The sequence below is a fragment of the Anser cygnoides genome, chromosome 1, assembly GCF_040182565.1.
Source record: "Anser cygnoides isolate HZ-2024a breed goose chromosome 1, Taihu_goose_T2T_genome, whole genome shotgun sequence".
In the NCBI taxonomy this organism is placed as follows: Eukaryota; Metazoa; Chordata; class Aves; order Anseriformes; family Anatidae; genus Anser; species Anser cygnoides.
Window position 1 is genome coordinate 182,251,274 of NC_089873.1, and position 17,349 is coordinate 182,268,622.

At 42.3% G+C, this 17,349-nt stretch overlaps 2 protein-coding genes across 11 annotated transcripts in view; one reads left to right on the forward strand and one right to left on the reverse strand.

The window, feature by feature from the left end:
- Positions 1 to 3,274, forward strand: part of LRCH1 (leucine rich repeats and calponin homology domain containing 1) — a 123,200-nt gene extending 119,926 nt beyond the window's left edge. For all 8 annotated transcript variants that reach the window (XR_010827922.1, XR_007157855.2, XR_010827925.1 and 5 more), the window contains one exon: positions 673 to 3,274. Coding sequence is in view for 3 of the 8 variants with exons in the window: in XM_066988787.1 (XP_066844888.1) it covers positions 673 to 786 (114 nt within the window). In the remaining 5 variants the exon portion in view is untranslated. The remainder of the gene's footprint in view (positions 1 to 672) is intronic.
- Positions 3,275 to 5,732: 2,458 nt separating this feature from the next.
- On the reverse strand, positions 5,733 to 16,729 carry ESD (esterase D). 3 transcript variants are annotated; one of them, XM_048046913.2, is made up of 9 exons: positions 16,595 to 16,729; positions 15,368 to 15,438; positions 14,347 to 14,435; positions 14,066 to 14,164; positions 11,766 to 11,890; positions 10,499 to 10,618; positions 9,436 to 9,534; positions 7,009 to 7,176; positions 5,733 to 5,956 (listed from the first exon to the last, which is right to left on the reverse strand). In XM_048046913.2, the coding sequence occupies exons 1-9, from the start codon at positions 16,691 to 16,693 to the stop codon at positions 5,876 to 5,878; spliced, it is 951 nt and encodes a 316-aa protein (XP_047902870.2). In that variant the 5' UTR covers positions 16,694 to 16,729; the 3' UTR covers positions 5,733 to 5,875. The 3 variants fall into 3 exon arrangements, with proteins under 3 accessions (XP_047902870.2, XP_047902871.1, XP_066844913.1); XM_048046914.2 differs by lacking the exon at positions 16,595 to 16,729 and adding an exon at positions 16,539 to 16,588; XM_066988812.1 differs by lacking the exon at positions 16,595 to 16,729 and having other exon boundaries at positions 14,347 to 14,467.
- Positions 16,730 to 17,349: the final 620 nt, after the last annotated feature.

Here is a 17,349-nt window from a genome sequence, read left to right on the forward strand (position 1 = left end):
CCAATTGTGACACAAGGCTACGTCTCTAAGGAAGGCTTTCTGTAATGATCCACTCTGTGGTTCCCTGCTACCTGTTGGAGAAAGCAGTATTTGTTATCTGACTGCCTTCTGATAAACAGCCCTGTGGACAGTTAGTAGGTTTCATCCTGACCGTGAGTGTTGTGTCCTAATGGTAAATGAAGTCGATTCCTGGACATTTCAGACTAAGCATACTCAGAACGAAATGCTTCATCCAGTGAACGTGCACCATTACGCACACTTTTCTGTAAATGCTAAGGGGTGACTTCCAAGGTGCGTATCCCGGGACCAAGACCTCCCCTTCTCGAGCTCAGTGGTAGAACTTTTTTTGGCTGATTAAAGAACAGCCTTCTGTCCCCAGACTAACTCGTATGTAATAATGGGCAAACACCATGTTATCTCACTTCATAGGTAGACGTTCAGCGTGTACCTGGTGGCCTTCACTCTCAGTTATGATGTTTATATACCGTAATGACCACGGAACAGATTGGTTTCCTGTAAGGCCCAGAGCAAAATGAGATACTTTCTGTCAAAATCACAGGAAAATCTTTCAAACTGCAAATGGTTCCTACTTGTTGGGTGTTCGTATAGAGTGACATTTTGCAATCAGTACTGAATAACCTAATCTTTGCTCCTTTGTTTGTCTTTTTCTAGGAGAAGCTCTGCCTACCACATCACATCCTAGAAGAAAAGGGCTTGGTAAAAGTGAGCATAACAGTTCAAGCATTGCTAGATGTAACCACAGTGAAACAAGCTTTATTCACATGAAACTGTCCCTGCTGTTACCAGCTCCACTGTGCCATCAAAGAACGAAATCACTGCCCATCTTTTCAAACTGCGTTGAAAAAACAGTGCTCCAAGAGTATTCTTATACTTCTGATTTTGAAATAATCTTTGAGACTGTACACATGCGTCGAACTTCAAACCTGAAACTAAACAGAAACATTTTATAGAGCAAATTGGCGCTTCACTGCTTTTATAGTTCACTTTGTACAGTACTTAAACAGCCACCTCTCTGCCACTTATAAATGTGTGGAGTACACAGCTGTCTTGCAGCAAGATACCTTCATATTACTAAACTAAGAATCAGTGTAATCATTTTTGGGGGGAGGGAGAGTAAATCAGACTTCTACCATGTTAGGTTTTTCTGCAGTTGCTTCAGGCTGTTGCCTTTTAAAAAAATATCCAGACGTAAAATATTTATATAAATATTATTTATTAGTGAGTTGTTATTCATCCTTTGGATGCAAAATGTAAATTAGGAAACTGTATTTTATTACTGCTTTTTTGTGGTTAAACACTTTATTTTAATATAAATATTTAGTTATTTTTTATTCAACTTGGTGTGCAGTAGCTCTAGATCTCCATAAATTGTATTTTCTAATATGTAAGATAAAAAACAATCAATCAAAATAGGTGCTTTTATTAAAAGAACAGCTAGCTGGAATGGCATTCTTTATTTTTCAATTAGCGGAACATTGGTAAAAGTTTGTCTGCATTCCGTTCAGTTTCCTACATTCCAGTAGCACTTCTCCCCCAGTAGGCTCAATTGGCTGAAACAGAGAGCACACCCATTTTACTTGTATATAGATGTTAAAAAAAAAAAAAAGACAAACTTGAAAAAGAAATGTGAACAAATATTTTTGATCGCTTATTTTACTATGCACAAGACATTTAACTTTTGCCACAACAAAGTGATGTGCATTAGGATCATGTGTCTTGAAATATGATTTTTGCACTGTAACTTCTTGTAAAGACTACAGCACTACAGAACGAATATCGAGAAATAGCACAAGAACGTTAACAAGGTTAACAACCAACCAACCTTCAATAAATCTGTTGATAGGAGATAAAATTGCCAAAGGCATTCTTAAAGACCTGATCTTCCAGATGCAAGCTGCTGGGTACAGTGCTTCTCCGTGTGGTCGTCATCATCGCTGAGTCCCGTAGCTTCCCAGTGAGTTAAGCACAATGTTCTGTAGTGAATGTTTGCAGGATCTGACCTCTAAGCCCACATCAGCAATAGGAAATAAGGTTCTTTTTCTTACTTACTACTTAAAATTTTGGAAGAGTTTTCTTAAAAGCATAACTTATTGTTGAAACATTACATGTTGTAGATCTAAAAGTTCCAGCGCAGTGATTATCACAGCATCTGGAGCATCCATTTTTCTTTGGTCTGAAAAGCTAAAAGATGTAACTTGAGCAAGCAGGACAGGAAAGCTGCACGTGATGAAAAGGCTAGCTGGTAGGGGGTCACTGTTGCATATAAGCAAGTAGTTTGAAAGGCATTAATGACAGTAATGAGGCAATGTGGTGGGAGAATTAACTAGCAAGAGAATGTGGAGCAAACCATTGTATAAAGACTTTTTGGAAAAAAGAGCGGTGCGTACTTGTCACTACTGTGTATCTAGGCAAAGTTACAGGCATGTTCACATGCTGCATTTAAAAATACCGGTATTCCCATAGCAGATTTTTAGTCTTTAATACAGTATTTGAATGCAGACTATGCATTTTAACACCACAAATTGCCAATTTCCTGGTCTGTAGTGAGAGCAGCGCGCTAGGAGGAGAAAAGTGGACTTGCAGACAGTGAGACATGGAATAGCCAGTCACTTCAACCAAAGCAAAGCGTTTTTTTTTGTAGAGGGAACATTGACTTAAATTATAATTTTGATTGGCAGCTAGCATATTGTTTCCTATAAAAATGTACTGTGCACTTTAACACTAAATTAAAAATGTATTTTAATATTTTACAGAGCTGCACAAATATCTGTTTTGTCAAAAAGCATGAGCAATGTAAAGAAAGTAAGTTTTCAAGTTAGAGTTTATCAAATTTTAAAAAGCATTCAAAGATGGAGTATAAAAATAGGATTATTAATTTCTGCATCTTGAGGGATAAAATGCAGGTTTCCTGAGTATTTTTTTACAATGTATATATTGCAACATGAAGCTTTGTAATTATTATTTTGACAAATCTTGGTTTTTCATAATTAAAACTTTGTTTTTTCTCCTGATAGTGTCTTTCGGTATTTGCTTAAAGTTGGCTGTAAATAGCTCTGAATATTTTGTAATACAGCTTTTTTTATGCAGTCTTAACCTGTACGGCTAAAGAGAGAATCTTCATGACTCTTTGTACACTATTTACATGTGCAATAAAACATGCATGGCAAATCTATAATACCATAAGCAGTGAACATAATGTATATAGGAAATCTTTACTGTAGTTACAATTAAACTCTATTATTTGTAGAAACCATTTAATGACTGCCCCTGTGATTGACAGTTTATTGTACAAGAGCTGGTACCTGGAGAGCTTAATGCTGTGAATGATGCATGAGGAGTTGGGTAAGGAGAAGGTGATTATACGACCCAAATAGAGCAATTTTACAGCTAAACTGAGAATAAGAGCCCATAACTGTCAGGTTGTCTGTTTAGTATTTTTATCAGCTAGGAAAGCTGCTGGGGTTCTTTTGTATTATAGGCACCTAGTTTTATGTACTCAAAGCTGAACAGAGGGGCCCCAGCAGGGCTGTTTTTGCCAGTCCCTGCACTTACAAAGGGGCTTGCTGCATTTCCTTCACAGATTCAAATCCCTGCTTCAGGCTCTGGAGATAGGAATTAAAATTCCTGCACGTGAGCTTCCTGAGGCTTTGCTGCCCCTGTTGCCTAAAATCTCCCATCATTTAGTGAAGAGCAGCAGGGGGATGAATTGCTCTGGGTTCCACGGCTCAGCTGGGGGAGAAGGAAGACTTCAAGCTGCTGCTCCTCCAGAGCAGTCTCCGACTCACATCACCCTAGGAGTCGTTCTTTTTTTTACTGCTTCCTACTCTGTACAGTGCAGCTTTTTTTTCTCCTTTCCTTTGGAAATGCAGCGCTAATCCTGCAGGCACTTACTTTAGCAAAACAGATCTGAGCTCGTTCTTCTAGTAAATCCAAGAAAATAATGCAGTAACCCTTTCTGACCTGAGGCTAGCTGAGTGTGACAGTTCTGTGCCATAGTGCTTTGCCCTTCTGTCTGTGTAGAGATGGGCAGGGGAGACTGCTGCTCGAAGGGTAAAGTCTATGGCCTTCTCTTTTCCCGTGCAGGTTTCTGAAGTCACTTACATACAGATTCTGCTGGTTTCTCATGTCTCTAAGGAAGTCTCTTTGCCTCAGCCAGATGATTTTTATGGCTGCGTTCACATTTGGTAGCAGACTTCAGCAGGGAAGGCGCATTCTGCAGTACTCTCCAGGGGAGACCCTACTCCAGACAGCCAAGGAAGCTAAGTGCCTTTGTGGCTGTTGCCACAGACTATTTATCAGCAGCCAGCTGCTGGTGGTGCCCAGTTGAGGTCTGAGCCTTGCCAACAATGGATTTTGCAGTCTCACACAACTTCTTGTTAAGGTGGGGGGGGGGGTGAGACCAGGTGCCTATAACCACCCACACAGATGATTCAAGTACCCCAAGTCTTCTCAGGGGTTTGCTCTGTCCTGGACTTGCAGCCGTCAGACAGAGTCAGGACAGCTTCTGTAAAACTTTGAGGTTACTGACATCTGCAGCAAGTCCTTGGGGACCCGCCTGAGAGCCCTGCTGCCACTCACCTGACTCTGCTCCTGTTCACAAGCAGGGCAACTGAAGGTAACTTGCAAAGAGGAAAGCAGCAGAGCGTGGAAATGCAAAGTTTTATCAAGAAAACAAACAGTACTGAAGGACAGTCAATTTTCAGGTGTATTGAGTAGTGGCTCTGAAAGGTACTTTCAGCTCTAAAATTGTAGCCGTCCTGTTTTGGAAAAGCCAGCACTGCAGCTGATCTCCTGGAGGACTGCAGTCTAAGAGCAGAGGAAAAAAAATTCCCCACACCTATCCACAGAAAAATGGGAGACTTAGAATTATGCCATAAAAATGTATCAAGTACAAAAGAGAGCCTTTTTTTTCTCCCATGCAGGACAACCTGTTTCCTAACATTAATCCAGCAGTTCTAAAATAGTGGTTAAAAGCACTTAAATTACAGGGTTAAACCTGCTTTTTAATAACCTCTAATGTAACATGCAGGTGCCTGTACTCCTTAGGGAATGAAAAAAATGGCACAACCATTTCCCTTAAATACAATAAAAGTTTCAGAGTAGTCTGGGATTGCAGCTAAGCAAATCCAGACGGCACACCCTTCCCTGGGGAAGCAAAGGCTGCCTTTCCCCCTCTGCATGTTACGGGTAGGCTCAGCTTCACCATGGGAAGAGCAGAGCTGACGAGTGGAGAAAAAACACCCTTTATTACAGGCTGCTTCCTTCACTTGTTTTTTATAAGTCTTTTCTTTCGAGTATCATCCATGAAATACTCTTCAGATTACTGGTCAGATATTAATAATGCACAGAACAGTAAACCACAATGCACACCAACCTTCTCTATCCTCCACCAGATTTTGTCCTTGGAATATACTGAAAGAGGCCAAGGAAAAACACACCAAACACTTCAGATTAATTAAGTAGATTGACTGGTTGTAGCGCTTCCTTTAGCGCTCTTTGATGAACGCTGGTATTCAATTAGCTGAGGAGGCACACTTTTATTCATAGCCTTTGGACAGTTGTGCTAGAAACAGTCTTGAGGGCCCAAGAACATATCCACATTCCTATTCTGAAACTCATCTGCTAATTTTCACATTAACCTAGACCGCATAGTATTGGCTGAGTTTTCAGGGCATGCAAGAATATTCAAAATACTTACTCTAAAACACACATCAAATTAAGTGAGACTTTATTGTATTAGCAGTACAATCAGAAGAGCTCCATTTTACAGATGCTACTTCAGCAAATGATGTTTGTTGTGTTCACCTGCACCTCAGGATTCACACCGGACAGATGACACTTCCATCCAAGTAGTTCAAGCATTAAGGTATTTTGCATGGTGCTTGATGTGGTCATTAATAAATGTAGCAATGAAAAAATAGCTGTGATCGTAACCCTAGAAAATAACAGCAAAGAATAAATCAGCAAACATACGTAGTTCGTGATAAAGCAGTCAGGCTACACTCTCTTCTAGGCAAGTTAATGTCTCTTATGTTTTAATCTGTTTTAAGAAATCAAAAACACCTGCCTTATATATAAAAGCTGTAAAGCATACCTAAGTAACAGGCTGAGCATGAACAACAAATGTACCTTACCTGCCCTAATTGGGGCATGTGAGTTAGTGCTGGGTAACAGCAAGGGTCAGCTACAGAGCAGGATGCAATTTGAGAGAATCGTTCTCCTCACTAGCATTGCCCTACTGGTACAATATACAGGTATAAGAACACAGACCAAATCTGAATTAATGCTCCAGCACTATGTTAAAATGACAAAGAAACCTCTGAACTGTTCCACTTTGTCAGCACTAGCTGTATCTTGTGGCGCAGGGCTGTATAAAAGGACAATCTTTCTCACTCTCCATAACCGGGCCCCTCACTGGGTCTGGCCTGAAGTTGCCACTTGCTTACAAAGCCTCCAGTGCCCTCAGTGTGGCGCTATTCTGGGTCACTGCACTGCAGGAAAAGCAATCCTTCCATCCAGGTCTTTTAAGTGAATCTAAGATTCCAAGCAATTCCACAACCTTCATGATTTCCACAAACACAGGCAAGCTAAATCACAAAGCTCCACACTGAGCACGATAAGGATACAGTACAGATAAGGAATCCTGCAAAAATACAACTTTTGTATTGCTTGTATAGCAACCGTGAGACCGGTTGGAAATCACGAACGCTGCTGCTTCAGCCTGCCACTGGCTGAGGATCATCAGATCAGTTCGTTGAAAGTAAAACCATGACCCCACCTAGCGGTGAAACGCAGCTGGGCCTGATGGATATCGCACTCCTTGACAGCTGATGCACAGCAAAACCTAACTTCTTTCCCCCTTCCTCCCTCGGCCAGGGACAGACTCACAGGTAAGTAAAAGCACGCCCAGTAACAAGACGCCCTCCTGACTACCTGCTGCATACAGCCCAAAATCACAAAGCACCAAGCCTGCTGGTGCAGACTTGCCTGCTGCAGTCTGAAGACCACTGGGATTTTCCTCTCGGTGCAGGCGGCAATGAAGTTGTCCGGCAGTAGCTGGCCCGCTGACAGGAACTGGTCGTCTTTGCCTTGGTCGATCAGGATGTCCAGGTGAGAGTCTGGATAGGACTTCACAAGTTGCGTAGCATCATACGCCTGCAGAAATCAAAGAGAGACAACGTTCAATTCTGTATGTTAGTCTGGGCCAAATTCGCTGACTGCAAGAAGAGAATCAGGACATCACACTGAACTTTGGAAGAGCATCAGGCTCTCATGCACTTCTCTGTAACTACAGGTTGGAGGAAAGAAAAAAAAAAGAACAATTCTGCTTAATGACAACAGAGGAATTTGGGTATAAATCAAAGTTAGGAAATTAGCAAATACGGTATGCAAAAAAATAAGGAGAAAATATTAGTTGACAGAAACTTTACATCAATAACGATGCTGAAAAAAATAATGTATAAATATCTCTGTTTCATACTTGAAAAGCATGGATTATGGATTCATATGTCATGAAGTTTCCTTTGTTCCTGAAGGAACTATGGGTGACAATGTTGGACAGAGCTAGGAAAGCAAACCAATTAGAAAAAAAAAACAAACAACAGGTACTGTGGATAATAGCATCTGAGAGTTAAAAACAGGCTGACTGACTGGTCTTTGCACTTCTGTATCTTCAAAATCTCTAAAAACTGAGGAAATTCCAAGCAACTGAAAAGTCACACTTATGTTTTTAAAAAAGGGCAAATGATACGACCTCGATAATTAACAAGTTGGGAGCTTGACAAAATTCCTGGACCAAACAGAACTTCCCATACAGGGCTAAATTCATAAAGAACTGAAGAACACCATTATCATCTAGTACCAACCCATACCTGTGTACAGATACTGGATCCTGCCGTAATAATTTGGTGTCCTGATGTAACTGTTTTGGCAACTAAAGGTCAAAACACTGGTGTAACACACCTGTTCTCACGGAAGGCATTTAACCTGAAAGTTACCATGATATTTTGACCAAGAAAGCTTTGCACAATAGAGAAACCAAAATGGCACACAGGAACGTGTTTCAAAATGTACTTGTGAATGGTATACACTCGGTATATACTTGGTATACACTCAGAAAAAATCCTTTAAAAAGCACAGGTGTTTAAGGCAGTGGACAAGAACAGGTGACCAACAGACAGCAAAAGGCGGGGCCGTATAGCAAAGGTATCAGTGCCACGCTCCCAGGACACCACCAGATGCAGAGATGACGCTGCAATGGACAAGGAAGCTTAGACTCACCTGAGTGCTGTGGCCACAGCATAAAACAACCCTTGCACATACTAACACAGTGATTTTAAGCAGAAATACAGAGATGAGCGGTTGCATATCTGTGTCAAAGGCATGCCTAAGTCTATTCCTGATGCCTGCTGTTGATATGCTGGACTGGGTTTGCAGAGGAGCTTCAAAGTGAGTTAAGGAGCCAGAAAACACACTTCTAGCAAAATAAATCCATTCTGCTAATTTTAAGCAAGTTAAATCGTCAATTTTAAAATATATAAACTACTTAACTAACAGCTAGTGCTCTCTATTCCTCTAGTATTTATATCAGACCTGAGTATCCTTCCAAGAGATACTTTAATCCAATTTACAAGGGATTTAACTGCAGCTTGGGTTTATATATAAGGAAACTAGAATACCTGGTCACAGTGATCCCTCTCATTTAAATCTAGGGATACAGTGCAAAGTTTCTGCTGAGATTAAAAGTACTGAAGGGCTGCCCAAACAATGCAGCAACAGGCACACAAATAATTTTGTACCTTAGCAATTCATATAAGACCATTTATATCTCAAAATTAGGGCCCTGGAGCTAAAACCACCTCTTTCTGGTTTAATCCTTTTCTATGGGATACCGATTTCCAAGTATCCAGTGGGATCCTCTGCTAGCTACCTCTGAAAGGCTGCTCCTGCAGGTGCCACGAGACGTACCAGTCCCTGATCAGTTTGTAGCAGGCTCTCTTTTCAGGCTACCACAAAAAAAAAATAATAAATAAATAGCAGTTATGTACACTGAGAAATGAGTTTCTGAGAGATAGGCCACCAACTAGTAGTCTTTGAAACACTCACTGCTTCCATGCATTACAGAAAGTCTCAAACTGCCCATACTTCTTCTAAGCCCACAATTTAAGACCTTCATAAAACAAGGAAGAATTAAGTCAATTTGATGAGAGCCTTTATTTCATTGCATTTGTCATAAGCACCATCAGGCAATAGCAAGACATACCCACCAGACGCGTGCAATGCTTATCCATGCTTAGGAGAGCAGTAAAAGAGCAGTATCAGCTCAGGGGCACCCAGAATTTTGTTCCAGACTCCTGCTGCATTTACAGATCACTCGCTGATGCATTTTAAAGGCCTGTGAGTTCCACCACCTACCTCCCATTTGCTTGCATCCGATCCCAGATATCCGCCAAGGGCTTTCTTCCCCCACTGACACTGAATAGGGTTGCAGATAGGAGCAAAAGCCGATACAGACTGTTGAGAAAGAAAGCATGAAATAAAACAACAACGCATGAGTTAAGAAAAGTGATTTCTGATAACCAAGAAGCAAACCAAAAGCCTTTTCAAAAGCTGTTTGAAGCTACAGCCAGAAACCAGGACTGCCACCGACCCTCTGAGCTAGGTGTCCTAACCATCGTACTACTTCCCTTTTTTTTTTTGTTCTCCCTAGCCCCACAATGTTTGCTTTCCTTTTTGCACAAGCCAAGCTTCAAAAGGGCGGGCTAGATGCCCCATTCCTTTATTTGCTGGGAGAAGTTAGTTTGATACATCCATTCCAGCATGCTTATGTTCAAGTGGAATGAAAATGAATGCACCTTTAGACACCTTGAACACTCCAAAACCCAATCCTTAAGAAAGCTGACATGCAAACGCCAGATAGAAAGAAGAGGAAAGGGGTCCAGATTCTATTTTGTGGGGAGTCCCAGTGCCTGTAGTTAAATTTGCGGTCAGTTGGAGTTAATAGACTCTGCAGTAAGTTCCAAGCAAACACACAAATAGTGGCAGCAAATAGGTTTGCTGGTAATAAAAGCTCAAAACAAACAAGACAAGATTTCTAGACAATATTAGCAGTGTGTATTCACTCCAGACCTAAAAGGAACCTGTTTGTATTTAACTATCACAGTTAGCTTGGAAGAACTGAGCATCTTCAAAAAGAAACTGAACTTTTCTTAGCTTTTAAAATTTGCATTTTTTTTTTCTTTTTTCCTTTTTATTTTTTACTTTTTAATTTCACTAATGTCAAATACTCACACATTCCAGAGTGGTGTTTCTGGCAATCTTCAATATTCTAATAATAGGTTATCAACAAACTACTACAACTAAAACTATGTACGTATTTAACACTGTAACAGAACTTGGTATCAGGTTTTCTTTCTTAACTTGTATAGAAGTCTGTATAAGCCTTAGTGTATCACATATAGGCTGGACTATATCTTACTTTGTACTTTCCAGGATTCTTCAGAGCAAGAATAAGAGCTCCATGACCTCCCATGGAATGCCCAAAAATAGACATCCGTTCAGGGTCAGTTGGGAAATTGGCATTTATTAGTTTGGGCAACTGTAAAGGAAGAGTGGAATAAAACATTAAAACAACTGTAGTATGTTTAGACAAAGTAGTATACAAATAACTAACACACCTTTTTACTCAGGCAGATCATGATAGGACAAGGGGGAATTGTTTTAACCTACAAGAGGGGAGATTTAGATCAGCTGTTAGGAGGAAATTCTTCCCTCAGAGGGAGGTGAGGCCCTGGCACAGGCTGCCCAGAGAAGCTGTGGCTGCCCCATCCCTGGAGGTGCTCAAGGCCAGGCTGGATGGGGCTTTGGGCAACCTGGTCTGGTGGGAGGTGTCCCTGCCCATGGCTGGGGGGTGGGACTGGGTGGTCTTTGAGGTCCCTTCCAACCCAGGCTGTTCTATGAAACCAAAGGCACATCTTTGCTTCTAGCCTGACATTCGTGATGATGACCTGAAAGCAATTTGAACAGGACTGCAAAAGTCAAAGAAAACATCTAATCTAACAATAAGCAATTCAAAATATCTCTGCAGAAATTTATCACAGCCCAGTAACACAAGATGCGCTCCTTATGTATCTCCTTCTAGTAGATCCATAAATATGTACATGCTCCCATAAATGACCAGAACGGCAAGTTGTTCTTAAAAAAATTATTTGCACCAGTATTGGCATCCTCCCAAGACAGACAGTGGAAGAAGTCAAAGTGAGCAACACAACTGGAGCACTGGTGCAGTGAAATGCAGGGGGTGGTTTCAGAATCAGCAGAGCAGAGACTTTATAAGAACTGAGATTGCACAACTAACAAATCAGGATTAGAAGTGTACGCCAACCCTGTGACACCTCAGGCAGGAAAGCAGATTCAGGGAGTTCCTGCTTACTCCCAGATAGGTGCCAGCACCTCTGTGCTGTTCTCCCCCTCTTCACTTTTACCACAGTTACTGTTTGGGAAGGAAGGGCCTGAACACTTGGTAAATTCAGTCACTGAAATAATCAAGAGTTGAAAAGAAATAATAAATCCATTTAAAGAAAAAAAAAGGACTAAAAAATTAAAAGAGGAAAGCAGAAAACAACAAACAGTTACTTATAGGCTATCAAGATCACCTTAAGCAGGCCTTGGTGCTTGGAACAAAGAGCATGACTGAATCACATTCCTTCCTTAGCTTACCCAGCAGAACCCAGCAACAAAGTTACCTCATCCTTTATGTAGGAGTACATCCTATAGTTTGTTTTCCAAGGTTCTTCAGTGGCATCCACATAAAAACCAGCACCGGTGCCAAAATCCCAGCTTTCATCTTCTCCTTCAATATTGCAGCCACCTGCCATGAAAATTGGTTCTATAGTTACCACCTCATCTTTACTAGATGCTCAGAACCAGAGAAACTGCCGTTCAGGTTAGACACTCTGGGCATTGGTTTCTCAATCCCATGTCTCTAGCCCTCCATCTGGTAGGGCAACTCAGATTTCCATTCATTAATACGGAGTTTTCAAGTATTATCTCAGCAATGCTTTCAAAACGCCACTTAGACATTACCAACAGACGTAGTGAAGTTCTACCTTGTTTCAGTAGCCCCTCATAAATAAGCACAGTACACAAACCTCTCTTAAACTAAGTCTGTAAAGCTTCCTCCAATTTACCCAGGGACTTAATAAAAATTTTTAATCGTTGCTTGGTGTGATCAGTTTACCTCAGCTATTAGATTTCATCCTGTCAAGCACAGGAAACTGTGAAAAACAGAAACAGTAGAAAATTTTGTTTCCCTTAGAGAAACAGAACTACCTGTCACCAAGTGGTTTGCCCAGAGCAGCTTATGTGCTTCAAATAGCGCCTGGTATACCTCCCCTTTTTAAGGTTCCACAGCACAGTAACACTGACTGTCCCTGCCTTTTTGTAAGTACATAACTGTACTTTTTCTGCAGTTCGTTTCATTCCTCCCACCTATAACTCGCCATAAAACTTAATTTCTCCTCTGAATAACTGCAGGGTTGTATCCTCTTTTCCAAGGCTACACTTTCAAACTAAATTTGCAAATGTCTCCTTGAAAGTCGATGCGCCCCATCTCTTACTCTCCCTTCGATTAGCCTGTGATTTACAAGCTTCTTTTTCAGAACAGAAGGTAATATTTCAAGCTATATCTGATAGGAAATAATGGCCTTCCTTTCTCCAAAATGTTCCCAGTTTTAGCAATCCAAAACTATATTGGTTTTCTAGCCCATGTGTGATTTGACCATCCCTGTCAATTTGTGCAGCGCTACCTGCCACTTTGTCACTATATGAAATCGGATTTTTGCAAGGGTCAAAGTTGAGTTTGCTCCACTGACATGCCCTTGAGCACTCACTGGTTTTGTAACTTAAGAGTCCAGCAGTCAGAGGGAGCTGGGGGCGCTTACACAACATGTTGGATACAAAATTCTGTTATCTCCTGACCCCCAGAGATGGACAAAAATTCAGAAAGTCCTACCAGGCAATGAAGGCAACATTGATTTTGCTAAAAGAAACTTAAGAGAAATTCTGAAAAAAAAATAAACTTGAAAAGGAACAAAGAAAAAAAAAATGTAACTGTTCATCAAACCTGGAGAACAAATCCCTACAAAGGAGGAAAGGTAAATTCTACCAGAACCTGACAGAGAAGCTGTAACTACAGATACGTCAAGTTTTCATACTAAATTTTTTTTTTGACCTGACACAACTTCAAAGCCTAGGTATGAAAAATGTCCTCTGGAAAGAACATCACTTCATTCCCCTATTACCTGCGTTCAGACCTGATGTGCTAAAGCTTACGAAATGTACAAAGGTGGCACTGTTCTCGTACAGCAGCACCGATGAGACTTTAGCAGAACCCAGCAAATACTAAACGTTGTACACTGAATCCCCCAAAGTCACTGTATTTCCAGTGACTGCAGAGCCACCATTTTCAGGTTTCTCATACCACGCAGAAGCTCAGTCTTGTAAAATAACAACACATCATCTTAAAACAGTATTAAAAAAACACTCTATTGCAGGTGGAAGGGGAAAGCGTTGTCATTTGCTTTAAACTTGTTTAAGTACCAAAATGCTCTGGAGACATGGATTTAATAGGCTTTAGGAGACAGTATAGAATCAAAAGTAAACATTATAGCTTTCTGACAACAGAGTTCTCCAGATTTTTTTTCTAAGCCTCAGCAAGCCATAAAGTGCAAGCATTTCTGATAACATACGCTTCTTGTTTTCCCTCTTTTCCCTCTCCTCATCCACGCTGAATTCAATGGCCCCTTTGTTCTAGTTTTAGTGCCGAAACAATAAAAGAGTTTCAAATGTCGAACCTTTACTAGACTGTTATTAAGAATACAGATGATATAATCCAGCCAACAACATATAGGCAAGGTCAAATTCTGACTCAGGTGGGCAATGCACTTTGTAGCAAACTGCAGCACTCCATTCTTTGAGAATAAAGACAGTGTACTTCACGATAACAACTGAAGTATCTCCAGTCATATTTTCTGTTAAAACTTACGTGGGCTCGTGTCTGGTGCAACTACAATAAGGCCATGTTCAGCTGCAGCTTGCTGAAAACCAGCTTTTGTTATAAAGTTCTGTTCTGTACAAGTTAACCCTAGGAGACAGAAAAATATGATCCGTTACATACTGCCCACAGCATTCCAGTTTCCAAAACCTTTCTGACAGAAAAGGCTTTGAAAAATAAGCAGGATTTCTATCTCCATGAACATGCAGGCCACAGTAGCTTTAATATGCTTAAGATTCTCTTTTTAACTCCCTAAAATTCATGTTACTTACCTGAGAGCCAATACAGCACAGGACACTTCCCAGTTTCTGCTTTTGGAGGCAAGTAGATTCCAAATTTCATTTTGCATTTTAGCTCTGTACTGTATCAATAAAACACTCCTTGTTATCAGTGCTACTTAATTAACAAGGTCCATAACATTAAAAAAAAAAGAAAGCAGAATTAATGTATTTCATTCAAAAACAGATTTAGTCAGTGAATTATAACAACATGTTAAATTAAAAGGAATTTAAAACTCAGCCACTTGAATTGGCAACAGTTAACCTTCCCACCTTGTTTGCAACACTTCCAAACCACAGGCTTACAAATAAGCTGTATTTTGCAGTGCTGCTAGCAGGGAACAGCTTGATAATAGAATTTTGAACCCCAGAAATATTTAACTTGAGCCTTGCATATTACACTGGAAAGTGATTTTTACTGTAGAACATACCACATGAGTTACAGAATATATGCTTACCGCACGCTCCACCAAGAGAGAAGTGTTTTCAGTGTGCTAAATCTACAGAATGAATGCCCAATTTATACTAAAGCCTAAAATTGTCATTAAAAGCTTATCTAAGAATAACGACTTTTTCCTTGGATTAGAAATTTTTAAATGAATTCTTCTCTGTTCACCTTCAGCAGACAACAGGAACACATCTATTGTGTCTCTCTGTTCACGGCATTTTGTAAGAGTGCATAAAAGCAAAATATACAGTAGAGTGAACCGAACTTTGTACAGACAGTGACTCTCTATGCTGCAAACAGGAAAACCCAAAGTAATGGGGCCCTCATCTTTAAAGGCGAAAATGCTGACTTCCCATCTCAGGTCTGCAGCACTAAGCATACTGAACATGTTAAACATCAACACAGAAATGTAAGAACGAGGCCAAAACAGTGGAAGACAACATTCCTTACTGAAATATGGATAACAGTGAGAACACCATTCTCCTGCAGGCTGAGAATACTGACAGCAGTGATACCAAAGATTCACTGCCCCAAAATAAACATTCAGATTGTTTTTGTACTGTTTACCTGTCATGTTCGAACACCTTCTGGAAACCCTCGAAGCATTTATTGCTAGAAACCTGCTTCAGTGCCATGGTCTGTTAAAAAAAAGAGCAAGTTAAACTTGAAAATAAAACACTCCAGGAGTAAGTTACAGGAACAGAAAACATGAATACAACTTAAGCCATCTTTAATATCATAGTCTCTCAGAAGACACTTGCAAACACTTTCTGATCTTTCATTAGCTTTCTATTGCCCCACATTAGCATCAGTTTTATTGCTGTCCTTCTGCAGAACTCCACAGTGGCTAACAGGGATGAAATCAGAATACAGGATAAAAGTTAAATTCAGGGCTTGCAAATACAGAAGAAGATGGGGGAGGGTGGAGAGGGAGAGCTGAACTCTTGAGCGCAGAACTCCCCAAACTTTCCTGCTTTCTTACAGACCTGCATCCTCAATTCCTTTACCTCTGCAGTAATCTTAGCTTTCTCTTTGCATACCAATGCTACTGTGAAACACGAAATAGAAACTGTGTGTTGTGGTTCGCCTGGAGCTACACATGCTGAGTGGCCTGCTACCTGCGTGATGAACATGCAGGAGAAAACCTGCCCTGCCTTTGCTTTGCTGGGTGTCAGTACCCAGCCACTAATTATAAATATCACAGCACTGAGGACTGCGATCATCTTTAATTAACTGCGTTGCTCTAAAAGCCCGGGGGAGAACAGAAGCGGCCACAAAAGTTTCATGTGAGTTTCATGGCCAGGCAGCTGGTCGGTAAAGGGGTAAAGAGTCGGCACTGCTACAAACCAGCCCCGATGCCAACCCAGGTAACAACCGTCCAAACTAAAACCGCCCTCTCCCTCATCCCGGTGCACTCCTATCCTGCATGAGGGAAGGAAAGCCGTCCCTTCGGGCTTGTTTACGCTCCTTTACCACCCCGAGGGGCTGGCGTCGGGCAGGGTCCTCACAGAGGGAGCCCTGAGGAGGCCGCCGTGGCAGCCTGGGCCGCTTACGGGCTCAGATTTTAATTTCTGGGCAGAATTTCCCCACACCCCGCTGTATTTAAGCGCTCTCCTTTACCTTCCTTTCCGCCCTCCCGCCCCGCGGCCCCCCTCTGCCCGGGCCTGAAAGCCCGCCCGGGCCCGCCGCCGCCCCGCGGGGGGAAGCGGGGAGCCCCCGGCCCGGCCGCGCTGCTCACCCCGAGCCTCAGGCCCCCAGCCCGGCTGGGTGTCCCCCTTCACCCCGCTCCCTTACCTCGGAGGAGCGGCGGGGCCCAGCTGCGGAACGAGCGGGGGAAGGGGCGGCACCGGGCGGGCACCGCCTCCCCTCAGCCCCGCCTGCGGGGGCCGCCATGGCGCCTGCCCGCCATGGTGCTCGCAGGGGTTGTCACCCGCATGGCCTCGGTGCGGTGGGGCTAGCCCGAGGAACAGCCGGGCTCCACAGGGAGGAATCTCCCCCTTCCTTCCTTCGCCCTGTGAGGAGGAGGAAGGCCTTTGTCGTCGTTTAGTATCGGCTCTAGAGTTGAGGAGAAAACCTCTTAGGAACCTCCTCAGCTTCCCTGTTGAGGAGCAAACCTGTTACAAACCTCTTCAGCTTCCCTCTACTTTGAGAAGAAAGCCTCTTGCAACCCTCCTCAGCTTCCCTGTATTTTGAGGAGAAAACCTAAGAACCTCCTCAGCTTCCCTATACTTTGAGCATAGGGAGGGCTCAAACCCGCTGGAGGCAGCCAGCAGAGCTGCAGGGAGAAGGTGCTCCATGGCGGCGGCTGCCATTTTGCACCCCAGCAGGGGCTGCGTGGTTTGGGCACGGTAAAGCTGTGCTGGGAGTAGGCATCTTCTTCTGTAGGGACCTGCTGGAGGAGCAGGACATCCCCTCAACTGTCCTGTCTCTTCAGGCCCTTCTCCAGCTCAGCCTGGAGGCCAAGAGGAGAGCATCTATGTGTGACTCTGGTGTGTTTGTGCCCCAGTGTTTCAGGGACCTACCCACGTCTCTGCTGGATTTGAAGATGA

Bases quoted from the DNA above. Each gene is read 5' to 3' on its own strand.
- ESD (XM_048046913.2), bottom strand. From the start codon at position 16,693: ATGGCGGCCCCCGCAGGCGGGGCTGAGGGGAGGCGGTGCCCGCCCGGT. The intron at 11,891-14,065 runs GTAAGTTTTAAC...TTTTCATGGCAG, and splicing joins TGCACCAGACACGAGCCCAC to GTGGCTGCAATATTGAAGGA. The intron at 7,177-9,435 runs GTAGGTGGTGGA...TGATTTCTGCAG, and splicing joins CGGATGCAAGCAAATGGGAG to GCGTATGATGCTACGCAACT.